We start from the raw sequence: 20,379 nt of genomic DNA on the forward strand, positions 1-20,379 counted from the left end.
AGGCCCTCCTTGTCATTACTGTGTTTTGAAATAATGATTCCTTCTATCCATTTTTTTTTAATATAAAAAAGCTGCAGACAACCGAAAAATTTAGGGGTATTGGTCCAGTAACTTTGACAGGGGGGAAATGAACAGATTTGAGAATTGCCCTCACTGTGCCGGTGTCGGGGGCAAACAAAAAATGTGAACTCTTACCAGAAAACCTTTTCAAAAATTATTTTGTGGTAGAAAGCAGATTTATTTCAGGATATTGCAATTGGAAGAAGTGTCTAACTGTGCTCACTTTGAGCTTCTGCATTTATTTCCTTGTGCTTTATTTCCACCATTCTTTCCCTCCATATGAAGGAATATATATATTTATCTGTCCCTCAACAACTGCAAAGGGGCAAGGTGCCCCTTTGTAGCCATTCCACACATTTGGATCCCCTCCATGACCGGGGGGTTGTGATCACAAAGAGTGGTCTGTACTTAAACATGCCTTACTCTTTCGGAAATGTCAAGGGGTGGGTTTGGGGTGCAATTTTGGGATGGGGCTCACGGTGCATGCCTCTGTTTCCCTTCTACACAAAGAGGCTTGTAGCTGCAATGGGGAGGTCTCACTGGTGAGGAACACATTTCTTTTGGTGGGTGAAGGGCTTATGTAGTCATGTGACATTCCAGGTCACGTGACTGTGCATCTGAGAGCCTAGGCAGGAGTTTCCTGCAGGAGGGGAACCACTATAAAGAGTACACAAGCGTGGTAGTGGAATGAGGTCAGAATTAGACAGGCTTAATCCCCATCTTTGCAATACGTTTGAAGCTACATCATGCTGCTTTGAATAGTCATGGCTTCCTCGAAAGAGTCCTGGGAACTGTAGTTTTTTTAAGGGTGCTGAGAGTTGTAAGGAGCCCCCTATTTCCCTCGCAGAGCTAGACTTTCCCTGGGAATGGGGAATGATTGGAAACCACTCTGGAAGTTGAGGCGTGTAGGTGTTTCCTAACAACTCTCGGCACCCTTAACAAACTACAGTTCCCAGGATTCATTGGGAGAAGCCATGACTGTTCAAAGTGGCATGCTACAGCTTTAAATGTTTAGTGCAGGTTTGGGACATACCCTTCGAGTGATTTGAATGCTAACAGGGAGAAATTCCCACTTTTAAAATTAATTCTTCTTTTATTATCTTTGACACGATACTGATTTGGGAACATGCAGACCGTACTTTCCTCGTAAAAGCGCAGTTACTTCTGTTTTTAGTTGTTGTTTTTGTCTTAGCCATCATTTGCGTGCTTTTAAAAGGATTATGTAACAGAGAGAATAAAGTTACTTTTTTTAAAAAAAATTCATTGCTTCAGATGGCCATGTGTGTTCCCCCCCCCCACAACCCTGCAGGTGATCATATCATTTTAAAATACTTGCAATTTGAATGCTAGCAACTTGAATTAAATATTTCTGTCCTGTCATTCTGCACTCTTACAATATTTCATGCCTGATTGTAACACACATACACACACAAGCACAAGCAGCCAAAACACACCAGTTCCACTTTAAAAACCGAAGCAAAATTTTCCCAGTAGGCATGTTTTAGAAAACAACCAACACAAAACAGCTGTTCTCAACATTTGGGCCTTAAAGCACCTTCTAAAGAAGAGGTGGAGAACCCGGTCACTCTCAGGATAATAGAATTCCTTCCCTAAGAGTTTTATAAGCAGAGGTTGGATGGTCATCTGCCATGGATACTTTAGCTGAGATCTCTGCATTTCAGGGGGTTGGACTAGATGACCCTCAGGGTCCCTTCCAACTGTATGATTCTATGATCCTTGCAGATCCTGCCATCTTCCATTCTGTGGACGTGGAATAGCATAGACGTCGCTGAGACAGGCATTTGAACACCTGACCATGAACCTGTTTACTAGCAAGCAGGGCATATCACTAGCAAACAGAAACTCTTCTGAGAAAGGAAGCTGGTGGAGGAGAGAGCACACAGAACATCCTGGACAAAGAGGATGGCTCGGAGATATCATTAATCCTCTCCCAAGGTTACAGAACAGGCCTGTTTCCTTCTCAGTTCTCCTCCCAGGCCAAATCAAGCACAGTTGCCTGCCCAAAGCCTTGTCCTCCACTGACTTGCACGCAGACTGGTTACACTTTTAGATATCATAGAATTGTAGAGTTGGAAGGGGCCCAATGGTCATCTAGTCCAACCCCCCAGCAATGCAGGAATCTCAACTAAAGCATCCATGACAGGTGGCCACCCAGCCTCTGCTTAAAAACCTCCAAGGAAGGAGAGTCCACCACCTCCCGAGGGAGTCCGTTCCACCGTTGAACAGTTCTTACTGCCAGAAAGTTTTTCCGTATGTTTAGTCAGAATCTCATTTCTTGTAACTTGAAGCCATTGGTTCAAGCCCTCCTAAATAAATGAATAAATAAATAAATAAAAGCTTGCTCCATCTTCCGTGTGACAGCTCTTGAGATATTGTAAGATGGCTTTAGTGATACAGCAGGATATCAAATCCAAACTCCTCCTCCTCCTCCTCCTCTTCTTCTTCTTCTTCTTCTTCTTCTTCTTCTTCTTCTTCTTCTATCATATCTCCCCTTAGTCTCCTATTTTCCAGGCTAAAAACATCTTCATTAACGCAAATACAGGTGAAACTCGAAAAATTTGAATATTGTGGAAAAATCCATTTATGTAAGCAATTGTTTTCATTAGCTACTGGAGTTTAATATATGAGGATAGACTCATGACACGCAAGGTGAGATATGTCAAGCCTTTGTTTGTTATAATTGTGATGATTATGGCGTACAGCTGATGAAAACCCCAAAGTTGGAATTGTTAATTTGGGGTTCTCGTCAGCTGTACGCCATAATCATCACAATTATAACAAACAAAGGCTTGACATATCTCGCTTTGCATGTCATGAGTCTATCGCATATATTAGTTTCATCTTTTAAGTTGAATTACTGAAAGAAATGAACCTTTCCACGATATTCTAATTTTTCGAGTTTCACCTGTAAATAAATGGCTACCAACATCCTGCAGTGATGTATTTATTTATTTTTTGTCATGGTACACAAGAATGAGCAAATAATGGTGCAATAACCTCACACCATTGAACTGCAAGGAGACTATAAACAACCCAAAGAACTCCTTTTTGGATGAAGGTGGCCATCTGACTCAGGTTTGAGTGTCTGTGACAAATCTTGCACACAGTTCTGTTCTATACAGTGGTACCTTGGTTCTCGAACTTAATCAGCTGCGGGAGTCCGTTCAGCTCCCGAAACTCTTCAAAAACCAAGGTGCAGCTTCCAATTGGTTGCAGGAGCCTCCTGCACTCAAATCGGAAGCAGCGTCGGACGTTCAGCTTCCCAAAAAATGTTCGCAAACTGGAACACTTACTTCCAGGTTTGCGGTGTTTGGGAGCTGATTTGTTCATCAGCTAAGCTGTTCAGGAACCAAAGTACGACTGTATTAGATAAACTTGTCACTGAGGCTAGCAGAAGGCAAGTGGCATGTGCCATAAAAAAGGAAAGGTTTGCTTTCCTTGTGGACAGTTCTACGTGCAGGGATCAAGTGGCCTCTATCCCATCAGATCTCAAACATGCACCTACACGCAAATTTCTGGTTTTTCACATGTATGTTTGCAGGCAGGAAATCTGTGGCTGAAAAGATCATGGGACAAATGACAAGCCAAACTGACAAGCTTTCCAAGCATCAGTGGCTTTTTAAGAATGCCATTTTGCCATTTCTGGGACAAATGGTGAAGAGGAACGGAAACAGATAAAGAACCTCCTATAAGGTCAACCGTGAGATACTTTCCCCTACTTTCAGCTGAGGGTGAGCTGCTGTGGAATAAAAAATTATTTGAAGATGTGATCTGTCATTTCGTTAACATGAAATGCCACAAAGTGAGTGCTTGATTTACATTTACCTAAGACTTTCCTGCACGTTGTTTGTAGAGATTGAGAAAACAGCGAAATAAAAAGCAACCATCTGCTTTAACTGAACTGATTTTTTTGTAGGACACCCCCCCAAAAAAAATTGTAGGCCCTTGTGTCTTTTTGTATGCCAGAGGCCTAATGGATAGTCCACCCTGAGTCTATCTAATTCAGTATTATCTACACCGGGGGTAGACAACCTAAGGCCCATGGGCCGGATGCGGCCAAATCGCCTTCTCAATCCCCGCAGTGCGGGAATCAGCGTGTTTTTACATGAGTATAATGTGTCCTTTTATTTAAAATGCATCTCTAGGTTATTTGTGGGGCCGGCCTAGTATTTTTACATGAGTAGAATGTGTGCTTTTATTTAAAACGCATCTGTGGGGCATAGGAATTTGTTCATTCCCCCTCCCTCCCCCCCCCCCAAAATAGACAGGCCCACCACAAGGTCTGAGGGACAGTGGACGGGCCCACGGCTGAAAAAGGTTGCTGACTCCTGATCTACACTGACTGGTTGCCGCTTCCTGGGATTTCAGGCAGGGGACATTCCTAAAAAATATTTGATTGCCGGGGTCTCCTCTAGAGCAACCTGGAACGTGAGGTCCTTCTTGGCGTAGAGGTGTCGTTGCAGCTTCTCGTCCCTCAGGCCACTGACGAGGCAGTCACGAAGCATGTTCTCCAATTCTGAGAAGTTGCATAACCGGGCGGCTTGGCGGAGGGAGGTCACAAACCCAGTTATGGTTTCCCTGGGGGCTTGCCGCTTTGCGTAGAAGGCATTTCAACAAGCTACCACCGAGGGCTGTGGCGAGAAGTGCCCCTTCAGCCGTTCCATTATTGTTTGGTAAGAAACGGTAGCGACATCTTCAGGCACAAGGAGAGCCCGGGCGATTTCGAACATCTCCTCTTTGCAGATGCTGAAGAATGTCGCCCTCTTCTTGGCGTCATCAGTGACCTCTTTAGCTTCTTGGAGGAAGTTGAAACTGGTGGCGTCACCTTCCCAGTCTCCTGATGCTGGGTTGAACGGCGAGAAGCTGCTGTCAGTGCCATTCAGAGTTCCTTGGGTCCTGGAGCTGAAGCCTGGATGCATGGTGCGATGCAGCAGTGCGGCAGGTGGCGGCACTGTGGTGCAGTGCATGGTGGTCAGTTCAGCAGGATCCCATCCTCGTCGCCAGTGAAATATACTCACTCGACTCTGAGTGTGAATTTCATGCTCTTTATTCAGCTTTTAGTAGCAAAAGAAGAATGTCTCTTTCCCCAAAACGTCCGCTATATATACATTAATTACACAATGGGCCTTGCGTGATTGGCTACTTCTGGGCTGCTCCTGTAGGCCAATCAGGTTGCTGACTCACTTCATCCAGGAGCCTGATTGGCCGCTCCTGCAGGCCAATCAGGTTGCTGACTCACTTCCACCTGGAGCTGGATTGGGTGGCTCCTGCAGACCAACCAGACTGCTGCATTCTGGATCCTATTGTTCTAGGATTCAGCTCAGTACATAACAGTCAATTTTACAATTTTAATATAAGATGCATCCTAATTGGTATTCGTTTGTCATTTGACTTCCTTTCCACGCCTCCATGGTTTCCCCATATTATGTCATACAGTCGTACCTCGGAGGTTGAACAGAATCCATTCCGGGGTGTGTGGGAGATGAAGGCAACGGGAGGCAGATCACACAGTGTAAAAGCAGCTGGTCTCGTCGGGGAAATATTGGAAGGGGGACTCACTGGCCCCAATAGCCGTGGGCAGCCAAAAGAACCCAGGCCCCAATTTGTCTGTCAAACCGGACAAATTTATTAAAAGCATTGCAATGGTTGTCACTTCACCCCCACGGATACCCTTTAGGCAGAGAGGAAAGTGCCACCGGCCCGGGGTAAAAGACACAATATTGATGCCTCAGGCATTCATAAACAGCAGATGTTCCGTCTCGCTCCGGCAAAGTTGCATAGCAACGGCCTTCGGCCTTCACTCCTTATCTCCTGTTCCCTCCATCCTCCTGTTTGCGTGCTACTTTGACCTTCTCTTTTGGAAACGCAAGCTTCCCATGCTCAACCCTTCCCACACGTATTTCAGTTTTCTTTCTATAGTTTCTATAATCACTCCAAAAGTCTGAGTGGGTTTATTCAGGAACCCCAATCAATTCTGTGGGGTGAGAATGAGTTAATCAGCTTTTATCCACGGCTCGTATTAAAATGCCCCATCTAAAGTTTTTTGACATTGGCCGAAAACATTTCTCCCATGCGTTGACAAATTAGAATATGAGAATTGTAGAGAAATAAGCAGCTATCCTATTTTTAAGAGACATCTGAAGGCAGCCCTGTTTAGGGACGTTTTTAATATCTAACGCTGTATTGTTTTAACATTTGTTTGGGAGCTGCCCAGAGTGGCTGGGGAAGCTCAGCCAGATGGGCAGGGTACAAAGAAGGAATTATTATTATTATTATTATTATTATTATTATTATTATTGGAAGGGACCCCAAGAGCCATCTAGCTGAACCCCCTTTGCCATGCAGGAATCTCAGCTAAATTAGCCGGCTTTAATTTCTGCAGTTTTTTTCATTCATGTCGGTTTGGACACCTTAATATTGTTTCTTTGCAATCTGTATAATGCTTCATTTCATAAAATGTGTACAGTGGTACTTTGGTTCTCAAACTTAATCCGTTCCGGAAGTCCGTTCCAAAACCAAAGCGTTCCAAAACCAAGGTGTTATTTCCCACAGAAAGTAATGCAAAATGGATTATGGTAATCCATTCCAGACTTTTAAAAACATCCCCTAAACACCTAAACATTTGGCTTCCGAAAATAGTTTGCAAACTGGAACACTTACTTCCAGGTTTGCAGTGTTTAGGTTCCAAGTTGTTTGAGTACGAAGGCATTTTGAGAACTCTATACCTCTTGATGGTAAAAAAAAATTGTTTTGCAAAAACAATAAAATGGTGAGTAAAAACACCAATTTAAAGCGTTCAACAAGTGATCAGAATCAATAATAAGCTAATAACGGGCGCAAACACATGTCAAATGTATTTTGTAAGTGTTATTGTCAGGTGGATGATTTGATTGGAGATGGTAAGCTGTTCTGTGGAGGCATACATTTTTGCAATGCTTTTTTCTATATATATATATATAAGTTTAGGGGTACTCTCATTTTCCTACTCATATTGAAATACTGTACTGCCCCTCAATGAGGCCAGCGTAGATTCACAAAATGTTTAGGGGTATGCGTACCTCTGCGTCCCCCCAGAAAAAAGCACTGCATTTTTGAATGAATAATGGGCAACAGCCAACGCCCACCTTTAAAAATTAAGTGATGTGGCTTGGAACAGCTAATCTGGGATGACTCATGCTCAAGAGCCCAGCAGTTCCAGGAAACAGTCAGTGCCTTGAAACCAAAAGCAAAACACCCTCCCTTTCTCCCTTCTGTTTCAGAGAGCAGCAGAGCAGACATGACAACCCAGAGCCTCGTCCGGCAGTTCTGCGACGAAACCACCTGCCCCATTTGCCTGGAATATTTCAAAGACCCGGTGATTCTGGACTGCGGGCACAATTTTTGCAAAGCCTGCCTCATCAGGTGCTGGAAAGAAACCCAAAGACCGGTAACCTGTCCCCAATGCAGGCAAGTGATACAGAGAAACAGCTTCAGGCCGAACCGGCAGCTGGCAAACGTGGTCGAAATAGCCAAGAAGTTCACCCACCAGGTGGGGAGAACCGGTTGCGAGAGACATGAGGAACCCCTGCACTTTTTCTGCAGGGCTTGCGCAGCCCCCATCTGCATCGTCTGCAAGAGGTCGAATGAGCACAGCGAACACGAAGTGACTAATCTGGACCAGGCTTCACGGTGGTTGAAGGTAGGAAAACTCTTGCAGGCATCAATTCTCAGAATGGTGTCTTAGGTTGCATGAGCACTCTACTTTGAAAGCCCATTCCAAGCCAATTTTCCCCTTCAAAGAATTATGGGCATTGTAGTTGCGGTTACTGGGAGTTGTAACCCTGCGTGGGGTGAACTATAGCGCCCAGAATTCTTTGAGGAGGAAGATGTGCTTCGAATGTGCTTCACAGGTTTAGCTTTAATCTCCACCGTGCTATGATATATGTTGTTGTTGTTTAGTCGTTTAGTCGTGTCCGACTCTTCGTGACCCCATGGACCAGAGCATGCCAGGCACTCCTGTCTTCCACTGCCTCCCGTAGTTTGGTCAGACTCATGTTGGTAGCTTCGAGAACACTGTCCAACCACCTCGTCCTTTGTTGTCCTCCTTGTGCCCTCCATCTTTCCCAACATCAGGGTCTTTCCCAGGGCGTCTTCTCTTCTCATGAGGTGGCCAAAGTATTGGAGCCTCAGCTTCAGGATCTGTCCTCCCAGTGAGCACTCAGGGCTGATTTCCTTAAGAATGGATGAGTTTGATCTTCTTGCAGAACATGGGACTCTCAAGAGTCTCCTCCAGCACTTCTTGCGGTCCATGGGACTCTCAAGAGTCTCCTCCTCCAGATTCAAAAGCATCAATTTTTCAGCGATCAGCCCTGATATATAGATGGTACCTAACACCAAGCAAACTAGCCAATATATATATAAATCAATGTCAAATCTTTGTTGAAAATGTAAAGAAGTAGAAGGCTCCTTTTACCACATGTGGCGGACGTGCAAACTAGCTAAGGCCTTTTGGGGGATTGAATTATAATGAGTTGAAAAAGATATTTAAGGTAACTTTCCCAACAAGACCGGAAGCGTTGTTGTTTATTTGCTAAGGTTAACTGGAGCAGCCTTTTCCATTCGCAGCTTCTGGATCAGCAACCTCTGCTTAAAAGGGGGTAGCTGAGTCACCGCCAAAGTGCATGTCTGTCCTTTAGCATGAGAAAAGTTGAGCTACAGCACACATCACCTGGGGCAAAAGGTTTAGCACAGTGATGGCCAAAACTTGGACCTCCAGCTGTTTTGGGGCTACAACTCCCAACATCCCTAGCTAACAGGACCATGATGATGGGAATTGTAGTCCCAAAACTGCTGGAGGGCCAGGTTTGGCCATCACTGGTTAGCGGTTTCCAAAGATAGATTTGTTATCAACAGGAAGTGGTGTCGTTGATTTTGTGGCTTAATTCTATGTTTTTATATTGTAAAGTGCCCTGCGATCTTTAAATCTTCATGCGGAGTGTAGCGTTTAAATTTGATAGATGTAATAATAGTAATAATTAATTGACAGCTGATTATGTAGAGCGGAGCCTAATGGAAGGAATCGAGAGGAAGGACTCCTTCAGGAGGAAGGGTGGGGTAGAAATGGAACAAATAAATAAGATATTGGCAAGGATTTCTGACTCTTAATTGTTTAACAATGGCCCCACCTGCACATTTGGAGCACTATGTGTTTAATACCATTTCAACAGCCATGGTTTCCCCCCCCCCCAAAGAATTCTGGGAGCTGGAGCTTGTAAAAAGCGCTGAGAGTTGTTAGGAGACCCGCTGCTCTCCTCACAGCTAGGCCTACAGTTCTCAAAATTCCCAGGGAAGAGGGATTGATTGTTAAAACTAGGGTTGTCATATTTCAAAAAAGTGAAAATCTGAACACAAAGGTGTTGAGTTTTTTTTTTTTTTTTTTGGCAAAATCTCCAAAAATATTTTAAAGGAATTTCACCCTCCCCCAGAGGCATTTTAGACATTTAGAATTGTACCTCTGAGAGGCGGATGAGGGGGGGGGGTCTCCAAACAACTCTCAGCACCCTAAGCAAACTACAGCTCCAATAATTCGGGGGGGGGGGGGGGAGAGCCATGGCTGTTTAAAGTGGTATGGCAGTTCTTTAAATGGGGATAATGACAACAGCAAAATGACCCTCTGGGTTAAACCACAGAGCCTAGGGCTTGCTGATCAGAAGGTCGGCGGTTCGAATCCCCGCGATGGGGTGAGCTCCCGTTGCTTGGTCCCTGCTCATGCCCACCTAGCAGTTTGAAAGCACGTCAAAGTGCAAGTAGATAAATAGGTACCGCTCCACGCAGGAAGGTAAAAGGCGTTTCCGTGCGCTGCTCTGGTTCGCCAGAAGCGGCTTAGTCATGCTGGCCACATGACCCGGAAGCTGTACGCTGGCTCCCTCGGCCAGTAACGCGAGATGAGCGCCGCAACCCCAGAATCGAACACGACTGGACCTAATGGTCAAGGGTCCCTTTACCTTAAATGACAACAGCAAAATGACCCTTTCTCTCTCTCGACACACACCCATCAAACTTCTGAAATGAGGAAGCTTGTGGGGCAATACTGAGTTCTTGAAAAGTGTGGTAAAAAAAAAAGACTAATAGCATGTACACATAACCCACAAATGAATAAAAATGAATGCTCTATAAAGACTGGACATAAGGCACTTACAAATGACTTGTTTATTGAGCATTCGTTCTGATTTGTTTGCAGGGAGATTAGACAGTGGAGGCTATTTGATTAGCGTTAATTCCGGTTTATTTCTGGGAAAGCTCGATGACTTCCATCCCATGCTTTCCAGTGCATTTCCATGTCACGCTCCTTATTGCAAAAATAAAAATAAAAAATGCAATATTTTGTGGGGCGGAATCTTGTCAAATTGGCTGATTTCTCGCAGGTCAAAAAACTTCATTTCGTTTCCTACAGCAAAAAATCCAGACCCAGATGCAGTTTCTGGTGCAAGAGAGACGAGTGATTGTGGAATGGAAACTGGCTGAAGAAGAGAGGATCCAGGCATATCCGGTAGGTCTTTGCTGCTATAGTCCCCACATTGGGGATGAGTCCTGGTTTGGCCAGCAGTTCTGTCGTCCTGGATATGTATGTCGGCAGATATCTCAAGCTGTGTTCACGTTTCTGCCTTAGAGCTCAGTAAAGTTGCTGTGCATCCCCCCTCAGGGGAAAAAAACCCACACATCTGTGCTGGATGCCCATTTGCTACCGGCTCAGTGTGCTCTTGTGTTAATATGAAGGGCCCTGAACATCTTGGGTCCAGGATACCTTAAAGCAGGGCCAGGCCAGGACATTTTGCCAGCCCTGCCACCAAGGCCACCTGAGCCCTTCTAATCAGCTCAAAGACGGGGATAACGTGAGGGAACAATAAGAGAACAAGGGAGAGGTTCGTGGTGAGCTTCCGGCACCTCTTTTTCTAGGAAAAATAGCACTGGTTGTTTCCCACGTTAGAGAGGCCTGACAAAACTCCACAAGAAATCAGGTGTTTGGTGTTGCAGATCCCATGCTGTGGAATGCTATTCCAACAGATAAATGGCAGACTGCCTTTGCAGGGCTGGATTAATACCTTTGGAGACACTTAAAAGATTTTGGTGCTCCCATATGTATATATCTAATTCAAAATATAAACATATAAACATGTGAACTAGGTGGCCGTTTTTACCACTTACCTGATTCTAATTTTGTTCTATTCCCAATATTAATGTATATCATTAATCTCTAATATTGAAGAGTTTGCATTTGATATCCTGCTTTATCACTACCCGCAGGAGTCTCAAAGCGGCTAACATTCTCCTCTCCCTTCCTCCCCCACAATAAACACTCTGTGAGGTGAGTGGGGCTGAGAGACCTCAAAGAAGTGTGACTAGCCCAAGGTCACCCAGCAGCTGCATGTGGAGGAACGGAGACGCGAACCCGGTTCACCAGATTACGAGTTTACAATTCTTAGTGTGTTTGTGTGTACAGTGGTACCTCGAAAGTCGAACAGAATCCGTGGCGGAAGTCCGTTCGACTTCCAAAACGTTCGGGAACCAAGGCGTGGCTTCCGATTGGCTGCAGGAAGCTTCTGCAGCCAACCGGAAGCTGCGTCAGACGTTTGGGTTCCCCCCCAAAAAAGTTTGCAAACCAGAACAGTCACTTCTGGTTTGGTGGCATTCAGGAGCCAAAATATTTGACTCACAAGACGTTCGGGATCCAAGGTACAGCTGTATGCAATTTTTTTTCATTTATTCTGAGAGCCTTTTCCCCCAGCCTGCACCACAAACTCCATGGTCAATCCGGCAACGGAAAAATTTCTGTGGTGTCCCCCTTCCAAAGTGATGACAAAGTCAGTACCAAGAACAACAACAAAAATCATTCCTAAGAATCCTGTGGAAATTGACTGCACTGTGGTACGTTAAAGAATCATTATGTGTGGAATTCTATTGCAGTATCAGTCGCAGGCCTGTCGCTATGCTCCCTTGAACGGCACTCGGCTTCCACCTCTACCCCCTCCCCAATTTCTATTTCCCCTTCAGGCGGAGATAGAGGAGGAGAAGAACAAGATCACGGGCGCTTTTGAGCAAATGCACAACTTCCTGGAGGAGCTCCAGCGCTTTTGGCTGACCGAGCTGGAGGATCTGGAGAAAGAGATGAGGAAGAAAAAGGAAAGAAATATCGTCCGGCTCTCGGAGGATATTGCCGGTCTCAGCAACCTCATCACAGACATGGAGACGAAGTGCCAACTGCCCGCTATTGAGTTCCTGAAGGTGAGATGTGAAACACAAAGGCAGGCTCCCTGATCCTGGGACTTAAAGAAGTCACGGTCCCTGGGGAGGACACTTGGGCTCTGTACAAACTTACTATCCATTTGTTGCACAAAGGAGTACTTTTTCTCAGCGTGGAACCATGCATGCTCATCCTCAACATGCTGGTTTCGGTCCAGGTTGTTTCTAGAACCTTCCGTCCCCAAAAGTGGGTGCAGTTGGTTACTCGATACACGTTGGAAGAAGCTCTCCTTGAATTCGGTTCTCTATGGCTTTCCCTCCCTGCCCCTCACGCTAGGTGAACTAAGAAGGAATTGGGGGTTGAAATCTTGGTGTACACCCAGCCACAGTGACATTGGGCAGATCCCATCCCCCATTGCCGGGGCTGCCTCCGTCCATTTTCAACTGCACACACTGGGGGGTAACGCAGAATCAATCTGCATTAAGCTTTTATTTTGAGAATGAAACTTAATTTGTGAAAAAGCGCTTTCCCACGGCACTGAATGTGTAATAGGTCCAGGTTGTATATGGACTACTTGATAGAAGAGAATACAGTCTCTGTGTCCATTGAATGTATAATGTTTCCATGCGCTCTGGCATTCGTCACGGTGTCCCTTTGCGCCAGAAGCTGTTTAGTCTTGCTGGCCGCATGACCCGGAAAGCTGTCTGTGGACAAACACCGGCTCCCTCGGTCTGAAAGCGAGATGAGGGCTGCAACTCCATACTCGCCTTTGACTGGACACAACCGTCCAGGGGTCCTCTACCTTTTTATAATGTTGTGTGCATGGAGTCTTTCCAAGAAAAGTAATATCCAATAGAGCAAAATGCCCTGATTGTGTTCCACCTGAGACCCATTTCTCTCATGCTGTCTTTCAGAGTATCGGGACTACAGTGATCAGGTACGTGACTCTTTCTCAGTCTCCTTCCCATCCTTTTCCAGTGGCAGGTAGTCCCCATTGGTTGTTGTTGTTGTTGCTGCTCTTTAAACCAGGGGTAGGCAACCTAAGGCCCATGGGCCAGATGCAGCCCAATCACCTTCTCAATCCAGCCCACGAACAGTCCGGAAATCACCGTGTTTTTACATGAGTAGAATGTGTCCTTTTGTTTAAAAGGCATCTCTGGGTTGTTTGTGGGGCCTGCCTGGTGTTTTTATATGAGTAGAATGTGTCCTTTTGTTTAAAAGGCATCTCTGGGTTATTTGTGGGGCCTGCCTGGTGTTTTTACATGAGTAGAATGTGTCCTTTTGTTTAAAATGCATCTCTGGGTTGTTTGTGGGGCCTGCCTGGTGTTTTTACATGAGTAGAATGTGTCCTTTTGTTTAAAATGCATCTCTGGGTTATTTGTGGGGCATAGGAATTCATTCACCCCCCCCCAAAAAAAAAGAAATATAGTCCGGCCCACCACATGGTCTGAGGGACGGTGGGCCGGCCCACGGCTGAAAAAGGTTGCTGACCCCTGGTTTAACCCATCTCTTAGGCTGACCCACCTTCCTTCCAGGTTTCAGGAGTTGAAAAGAAGGCGGACACTGCTGGGAATCACTCCAGGCATGGAAGAGAGACTCATAAGTTACACTCAGAAAAATTCAGTTCTGAAGGATACCATGGAGAAATGCAAAGGTATTCTTTGGGGTTGGAGGGTCAGTCCGTGGAGGAGGAAGGACGCCATTTGTCAGGCAGTTCCGCATCTCAGTTGGTTGCTGCAAAAGTCAGAATTTTGCTAAAGAGGAGCTGACTCTTACCTGGAATGATCCAGGGGGTCTCAAATCACATTTCCCTCATTCCACCCACTTCCTAGAATTCATTTGATGCAACTATCCTCCTTGGCTGTGCACACACTTAGCCATTTGTAGCACAAAAATGCAGTTGATCTCAGTCTGGAATGCTGTTTTCAATCTAGGTGGATTCTAGATCCTGCCATCCATAATGGGCGTGTGGTTACTTTATAGGTGTTTGAAAACCCTTCCCTTGAATAAGTTTGTAGTAGCGTGAGGATAATGATTTCAGCAAGTGATTTCAGCTCTCTGACATAGCAGGCAGGAGACAGCTTCTTCATGTAACACTCTTTATTCAGGCAAACAAGACTGGGGAACTGAGGAGAGGGAAGCTACATTTATAGGGACAGAAGACTGGCTAGAAAGGATACATTTTGGAGGAAACAATCTCAAGCAATCACAAAGCTGCCTTTTGGTGGGAACCATTAAGACTGAGGATCCAAATGCAGCAACTTGAATGAACCAATAGTAGCTTTTCTTTCTGGAACAGGAAGGCAGTTACTTTCACCTAATGTGAATACAGACAATAGTAATACAGATATAATAACCCTTGAATCAATACACAACAAAGTTATCCATGCCTCTCCCTCCTTGAACATGCCCCAGGTGAGTCAAGAAGGAAGGAAGGAAGCGGTGTTTGTGATCCTGGTATATACATGGCAAGGTCACGCTAGAATCCACCTGCGATTATATATTTTTCTCCACATACCAGAGATACTCTGAAAAGGAGAAGGGATGAGAAAACCTGGGATTGAGGGAGGGTAAAGTGTGGGGAGGTGCTGATTTAGAGGAGACCCATCATTTGAATAACAGAGAACTGACGGAACATTACAGCCTACATTAAACAACAGTATAGACAAGCCCTTAGCCGAGAAGACTATGGAGAGAAAACTAGAGATATTTATCTTTGCTTGTCATTAGCTCTGGCTTCATCTAAACTTTGCCTTTATGCCTCCCCACCCCCATTCGCAATGGGAGCCCCCCACTGCCGATCAATGAGCATAACGTGTGCCAATTTTATTCACAGTTGTTGTTTTTCTTTTTAGGCAATCCTTGTTTTTCGTCTATGAGTAATTGGCCACCTGACCCATCTTCCGACCCGTCTCCCCAATTATATCCACGATAGGCCTCATTAATCAAGAATTTAGTATGAGGGTGGGGCTTGGGGGGGCAGGGACGGCTAACAAGGTATATACTTGATGGACTTTTGACCACGTTTCTAATTAGTCTCTCTTTCTTCCGTGTAACAGGGCTACTGATGCAGGCACCGAACAAAGGTAAACTATCTGTAAGGAATGGAAGAAGAGAAAATGTCCACCAGTGTTAGTCCCTCGTTCAAGTGTTTCATCTGCTTGCCTTAAAAAAAAAAATATTTCATTTGTTAGATTTATATACCCAATCTTCATCAAAAGGTCTCAGGGCCTTAGGCGGGTGGCTTCTTGCAACCCCTCTTCTGGAAAAGTCAATTTATTTTCTTTCATGTGAACAGAAATTGGGCTCATCAATGAGAGGACAACTAAGATGCTGGATGGCAGGGATTCCACATGTAGAATAATAATAATAATAATAATAATAATAATAATAATAATAATAATAATTTATTATTTATACCCCGCCCATCTGGCTGGGCCTCCCCAGCCACTCTGGGCGGCTTCCAACACAATATTAAAATACAATAATTCATCAGACATTAAAAGCTTCCCTAAACAGGGCTGCCTTAAGTTGTCTTCTAAAAGTCTGGTAGTTGTTGTTCTCTTTGACATCTGGTGGGAGGGTATTCCACAGGGCGGGTGCCACTACCGAGAAGGCCCTCTGTCTAGTTCCCAGTAGCTTGGCTTCTCGTAATGAGGGAACCGCCAGAAGGCCCTCGGCGCTGGACCTCAGTGTCCGGGTAGATCGATGGGGGTGGAGACGTTCCTTCAGATATAGTCAGTGCCTGCTTAATCCAGAATGCAGCAACTAGACTGGTGACTGGGAGTGGCCGCCAAGACCATATAACACCAGTCCTTAAAGACCTACATTGGCTCCCAGTACGTTTCTGAGCACAATTCAAAGTGTTGGCCTTTAAAGCCGTAAAAGGCCTCGGTTGAATATACCTGAAGGAGCTTCTCCACCCCCATCGCTCAGCCCAGACACTGAGGTCCAGCTCCGAGGGCCTTCTGGTGGTGAGGTTACAGGGAACTAGGCAGAGGGCCTTCTCAGTAGTGGCGCCCTCCCTGTGGAAATAAACAACTATCTGACTTTTAGAAGACATCTGAAGGCAGCCCTGTTTAGGGAAGTTTTTAATGTTTGATGCTTTTAGCATTCTGTTGGGAGCTGTCCAGAGTGCCTGGGGAAACCCAGCTGGATGGGCGGGGTATTATTATTATTATTATTATTATTATTATTATTATTATTATTATTAATTTAGGGGTGTGGGACTTCCAAAATATCCATATGTGAGTGGGGGTCCACAGTGCCTCTCTGTCCTCAGCCTGCCTGTAATTGAAGGAGTGGACCTTTCCACTCTTTGCTGGGCCTCAGGAACAGGCCTGGAGTGTTTTCGAGCCTCTCTCCAGTAGGTGAGACTGAGCCTTTGCCTGGCATCATCAGTCATCCAGCCTCCTTTGTCATATTCTCCTCTTCTTCTTCTTCTTCTTCCTCCTCACAGTGAGTGTCACTCTGGATCCAGGAACAGCACACCCCTTTCTTGTTATAACCGAAGACCTGAAGTGTCTGAGAAGGAGAAGGGGAAGGCAGGACACGCTGGACAACCCTGGGAGATTCGACAACATGCTCTACGTGCTGGGCCATGCAAAATTCGCCACCGGAAGATATTGGTGGGAGGTGGTGGTGGAGGAGGAGGAGGAGGAGGAAAGGGAACGGGCCACCTGGGCCGTAGGGGTTGCAAGAGAGTCTGTCAGGCGCAAAGGCTTTGTCAGCATGCTTCCTTCTGAGGGGATCTGGGCCATTGGGAAGGCAAAGGATGAGTCAGCCTCATCTGATCCCTTCTGGGCTTCAACCCTCCCTGAGCGGACCCCTTTGAGCTTGAGCTATGAGCCCAGGAAGATCCGGGTGTCCCTAGACTATGATGAGGGCCGTGTGGAATTCTATGATGCCCACACCAATGACTTGATCTTCAATTTCCAACAAGCCTCATTCTCTGGGGAGAAGGTCCAGCCCTTTTTCCATGTTTGGTGGGGAGTTGGTCTGAAGTGTTGAGTCATGAGGACGATCCTCACTGCTCGCAGCTCTACCACCCCCCACCCTGAGAGGAGGTGACAGCCTAGCATTTCCTCTGCAGTGTTATGAGTTTGTGGGTGCCAGACACCCTAAATTTCTGGATCCAGTAAATGTTAGAATTTAATCTGTGTGTGGTGTGTTAGAACTGGATGCCAGGCAGTAGGTTTAGCAAGCATTAAAATATAAGCCAGGCCGGCTTCCCCGTGTCAGGAAAGTGCCTGGGAGATGAGCCATGGCTCCCACACTAGCTCTACCACCCCCACCCTGAGGGGAGTTGACAGCCTAGCATTTTCTCTGCAGTGTTATGAGTTTGTGGGTGCCAGACACCCTAAATTTCTGGATCCAGTAAATGTTACAATTTAATCTATGTGTGGTGTGTTAGAACTGGATGCCAGGCAGTAGGTTTAGCAAGCATTAAAATATAAGCCAGGCCAGCTTCCCCGTGTCAAGAAAGTGCCTGGGAGACGAGCCATGGCTCCCACACCATTATTTTTCTACTTTATTTTGTGCAACTGAAAAACTTTAAAATATTAATAATAAAAGAACTACATGGTGAAAGGAAGAAAAGAAGGAAGGAATGGGCCATTAAGAAAAATGAAGGAGAATGGGATTCTGGACCAGATAGCTGTTGGGTGGGGCCCCTCCTCCAGTTCTGAGTTAGTTCAGAAAACAAAGCATAGTTTGAAAGGAGAGTCTTTAGAATTGGCGACCTAGGGGGAAGAGGTTGTAGTCTGGTAAAGGCGGCAAGCTGGGGAGCGGATCAGAGCACGATGGTTGATGTTATTTTGAATCCTAAGCTGCAGCTATGGAAGAGTTTGTTTTTTTGGAAAAATAAAAAACCCTACAAACTTTTGCAATCCTATTGTGTGTTCTTCGCACATACATTCCCTATGAGGTCAGTAGCAGCTCCTTGAAGATAATGGTTTCCTTAATTTGCTTCCTCCTGAAATGGGTTGTCCTGCGGCTGCTTAGTGTACTGCAGGGGTGTGTGGCACCAACACTTTGTTTCTATTCAGCCTGGGAAATATCTGAGCAGGCAGAAGTTCAGTGAAAATGAAGGGAATCCCCCACATCTGCGGAGAAATGCTGTGCAGATGTCTACCTGTTGTGTGTTTTGTAAAAAAAAAAAAAAATACAATCAAGCGGGGTATAAATGTTATGAAATAATGATGAAAATGATGAAGAAGAGTTTGGATTTGATATCCCGCTTTTCACTACCCGAAGTAGTCTCAAAGCGGCTAACATTCTCCTTTCCCTTCCTCCCCCACAACAAACACTCTGTGAAGTGAGTGGGGCTGAGAGACTTCAGAGAAGTGTGACTAGCCCAAGGTCACCCAGCAGCTGCATGTGGAGGAGCGGAGACGCGAACCCAGTTCACCAGATTACGAGTCTACCACTCTTAACCACTACATCTAAATGACTGGAAGAAGGTCACCTTTCACTGATGCAGATGCTTCCTCCCCACCCCCCACCCCCACCCCCAATTGCACTATAGTGGAATAGTAGACTTGCAGACGACTGGCATGAGTTTGGACAAACTGCGGGAGGCAGTGAAAGATAGGTTTGCCTGGCGTGCTCTGGTCCATGGGGTCACGAAGAGTCGGACACGACTGAACGACTGAACAACAACAACAAATTGGGTTGTTGTTTTTATTTTGATTATATATTTTGTGGTTTTAAATTCTGACTAGCCATACGCCAAAGTTACATTGTTCCACACACACACACAAAAAGCGTGTGCTGCTTTTGACATGCACTGGCCAAGATTTGCTACACTTCGAAGGGCTGCAGCCAAAGAGGGAGGGAGCCACACAATCGGGATCCCCAAGGGTCATCTAGTCCAACCCCCCCCCTTGCAATACAGGCGTCCAACCTAAAAAAAAAGGAGGCGCGTGGCTGAAGGAGCTCTGCTGCCCCCCAGCGCCAAAACCCGGAGCGGCATGCTTTCAGTAACGACACGTGCACACAGCCCAGTCCACCTCCCAGGAAGGAGCAACTCGAAAGCAAAGCTCCACGGATCCACCCACTTCCGCTGGCTTTCCGCACGGGGCGGGCGGAGAAAGCAATGGGAACCCGAGGTTCCCCCCCCCCACTGCTCGCTCACGGATTGGGCGAGGGGAACGTTCCTGGAACGTTCCTGAGCCGCGCCCGGTCCAATCAGAGGAGCCGTTCCGCGCCGCCACCCCCCGCGACTCGCGCTGCCTTTTGTTTTGGGCTCGGCTTTGCAGGCGCGGCTTCTCCTCGTTGCTCCTCCCTGAAAGGTGTTTGCTGGTTCGGTGAAAAATCCGTCGGTGTTTTTTTGGGTGGGGGGCGGATGGGGGGGTGCAATGGTTTCTGCGTGGACCCCCAACCACGTAAGCTGTTGCTGCCAAGCGGGGAGGCAGGCGGCGGGTGTCCCCACTGCGCTGAATCGGGTGGCATTTTAGGGTGGGGTAGGGGGGCAGATGCGGGGCCGGATTTAGGTTTGATGAGGCCCTAAGCAACTGAGGGTAATGGGGTTCTTTATATGTCCTTTGTCAACAACAAATTGCTGCTTTTTTGTGTTGAATATATGCTATATGGTAATTTATGGACCTCCTAGGGATCTCAAGCCATTTGCACATAACAAAGCATGTATTTTTTATCAAAGTAATGGTTGAACTGAAATACAATTAAGATGAAGTATATTAATAGTGAAATACAATTAAGAAGAAGTATGCATACGAGTTTGGCCAAACTGCGGGAAGCAGTGGAGGATAGGGGTGCCTGGCGTACTCTGGTCCATGGGGTCACGAAGTGTTGGACACGACTGAACAACAACAACAGCATGCATATTAATAGTGAAATAATTATTAAGCTCTAACTTAAAATGATTTTTTTTAATTCATAACAAACTTAATAATGCAAACACGTTGGCATTCGGCAATAACAAAAGTTCCTTTAGAAACACAATTTACAAAGGCTCATAATCTAGTCTCTAGAAACTTGCTGTAACATGAGATAATAATAGCAAACCGGTGATATTTTAGGGAGCAGTCTAGCAGGCAGGGCCCATGACTTACATCATA

General features: G+C 45.8%; 2 protein-coding genes across 2 annotated transcripts in view; one reads left to right on the top strand and one right to left on the bottom strand.

Annotated features, from left to right (window-relative positions):
• Positions 1-20,379, bottom strand: part of LOC117042396 (oocyte zinc finger protein XlCOF6-like) — a 449,944-nt gene that overhangs the window by 219,834 nt on the left and 209,731 nt on the right. The window lies entirely within an intron of this gene.
• LOC117042132 (zinc finger protein RFP-like) lies at positions 7,318-18,157 on the top strand. Its single transcript, XM_033141623.1, has 7 exons — positions 7,318-7,759; positions 10,514-10,609; positions 12,112-12,342; positions 13,216-13,238; positions 13,837-13,955; positions 15,361-15,387; positions 16,761-18,157. The coding sequence occupies exons 1-7, from the start codon at positions 7,358-7,360 to the stop codon at positions 17,309-17,311; spliced, it is 1,449 nt and encodes a 482-aa protein (XP_032997514.1). The 5' UTR covers positions 7,318-7,357; the 3' UTR covers positions 17,312-18,157.

This window comes from Lacerta agilis, chromosome 2, assembly GCF_009819535.1.
Source record: "Lacerta agilis isolate rLacAgi1 chromosome 2, rLacAgi1.pri, whole genome shotgun sequence".
In the NCBI taxonomy this organism is placed as follows: Eukaryota; Metazoa; Chordata; class Lepidosauria; order Squamata; family Lacertidae; genus Lacerta; species Lacerta agilis.

Bases quoted from the DNA above. Each gene is read 5' to 3' on its own strand.
- LOC117042132 (XM_033141623.1), top strand. From the start codon at position 7,358: ATGACAACCCAGAGCCTCGTCCGGCAGTTCTGCGACGAAACCACCTGC. The intron at 7,760-10,513 runs GTAGGAAAACTC...CGTTTCCTACAG, and splicing joins AGGCTTCACGGTGGTTGAAG to CAAAAAATCCAGACCCAGAT. The intron at 13,956-15,360 runs GTATTCTTTGGG...TCCGTGTAACAG, and splicing joins TACCATGGAGAAATGCAAAG to GGCTACTGATGCAGGCACCG.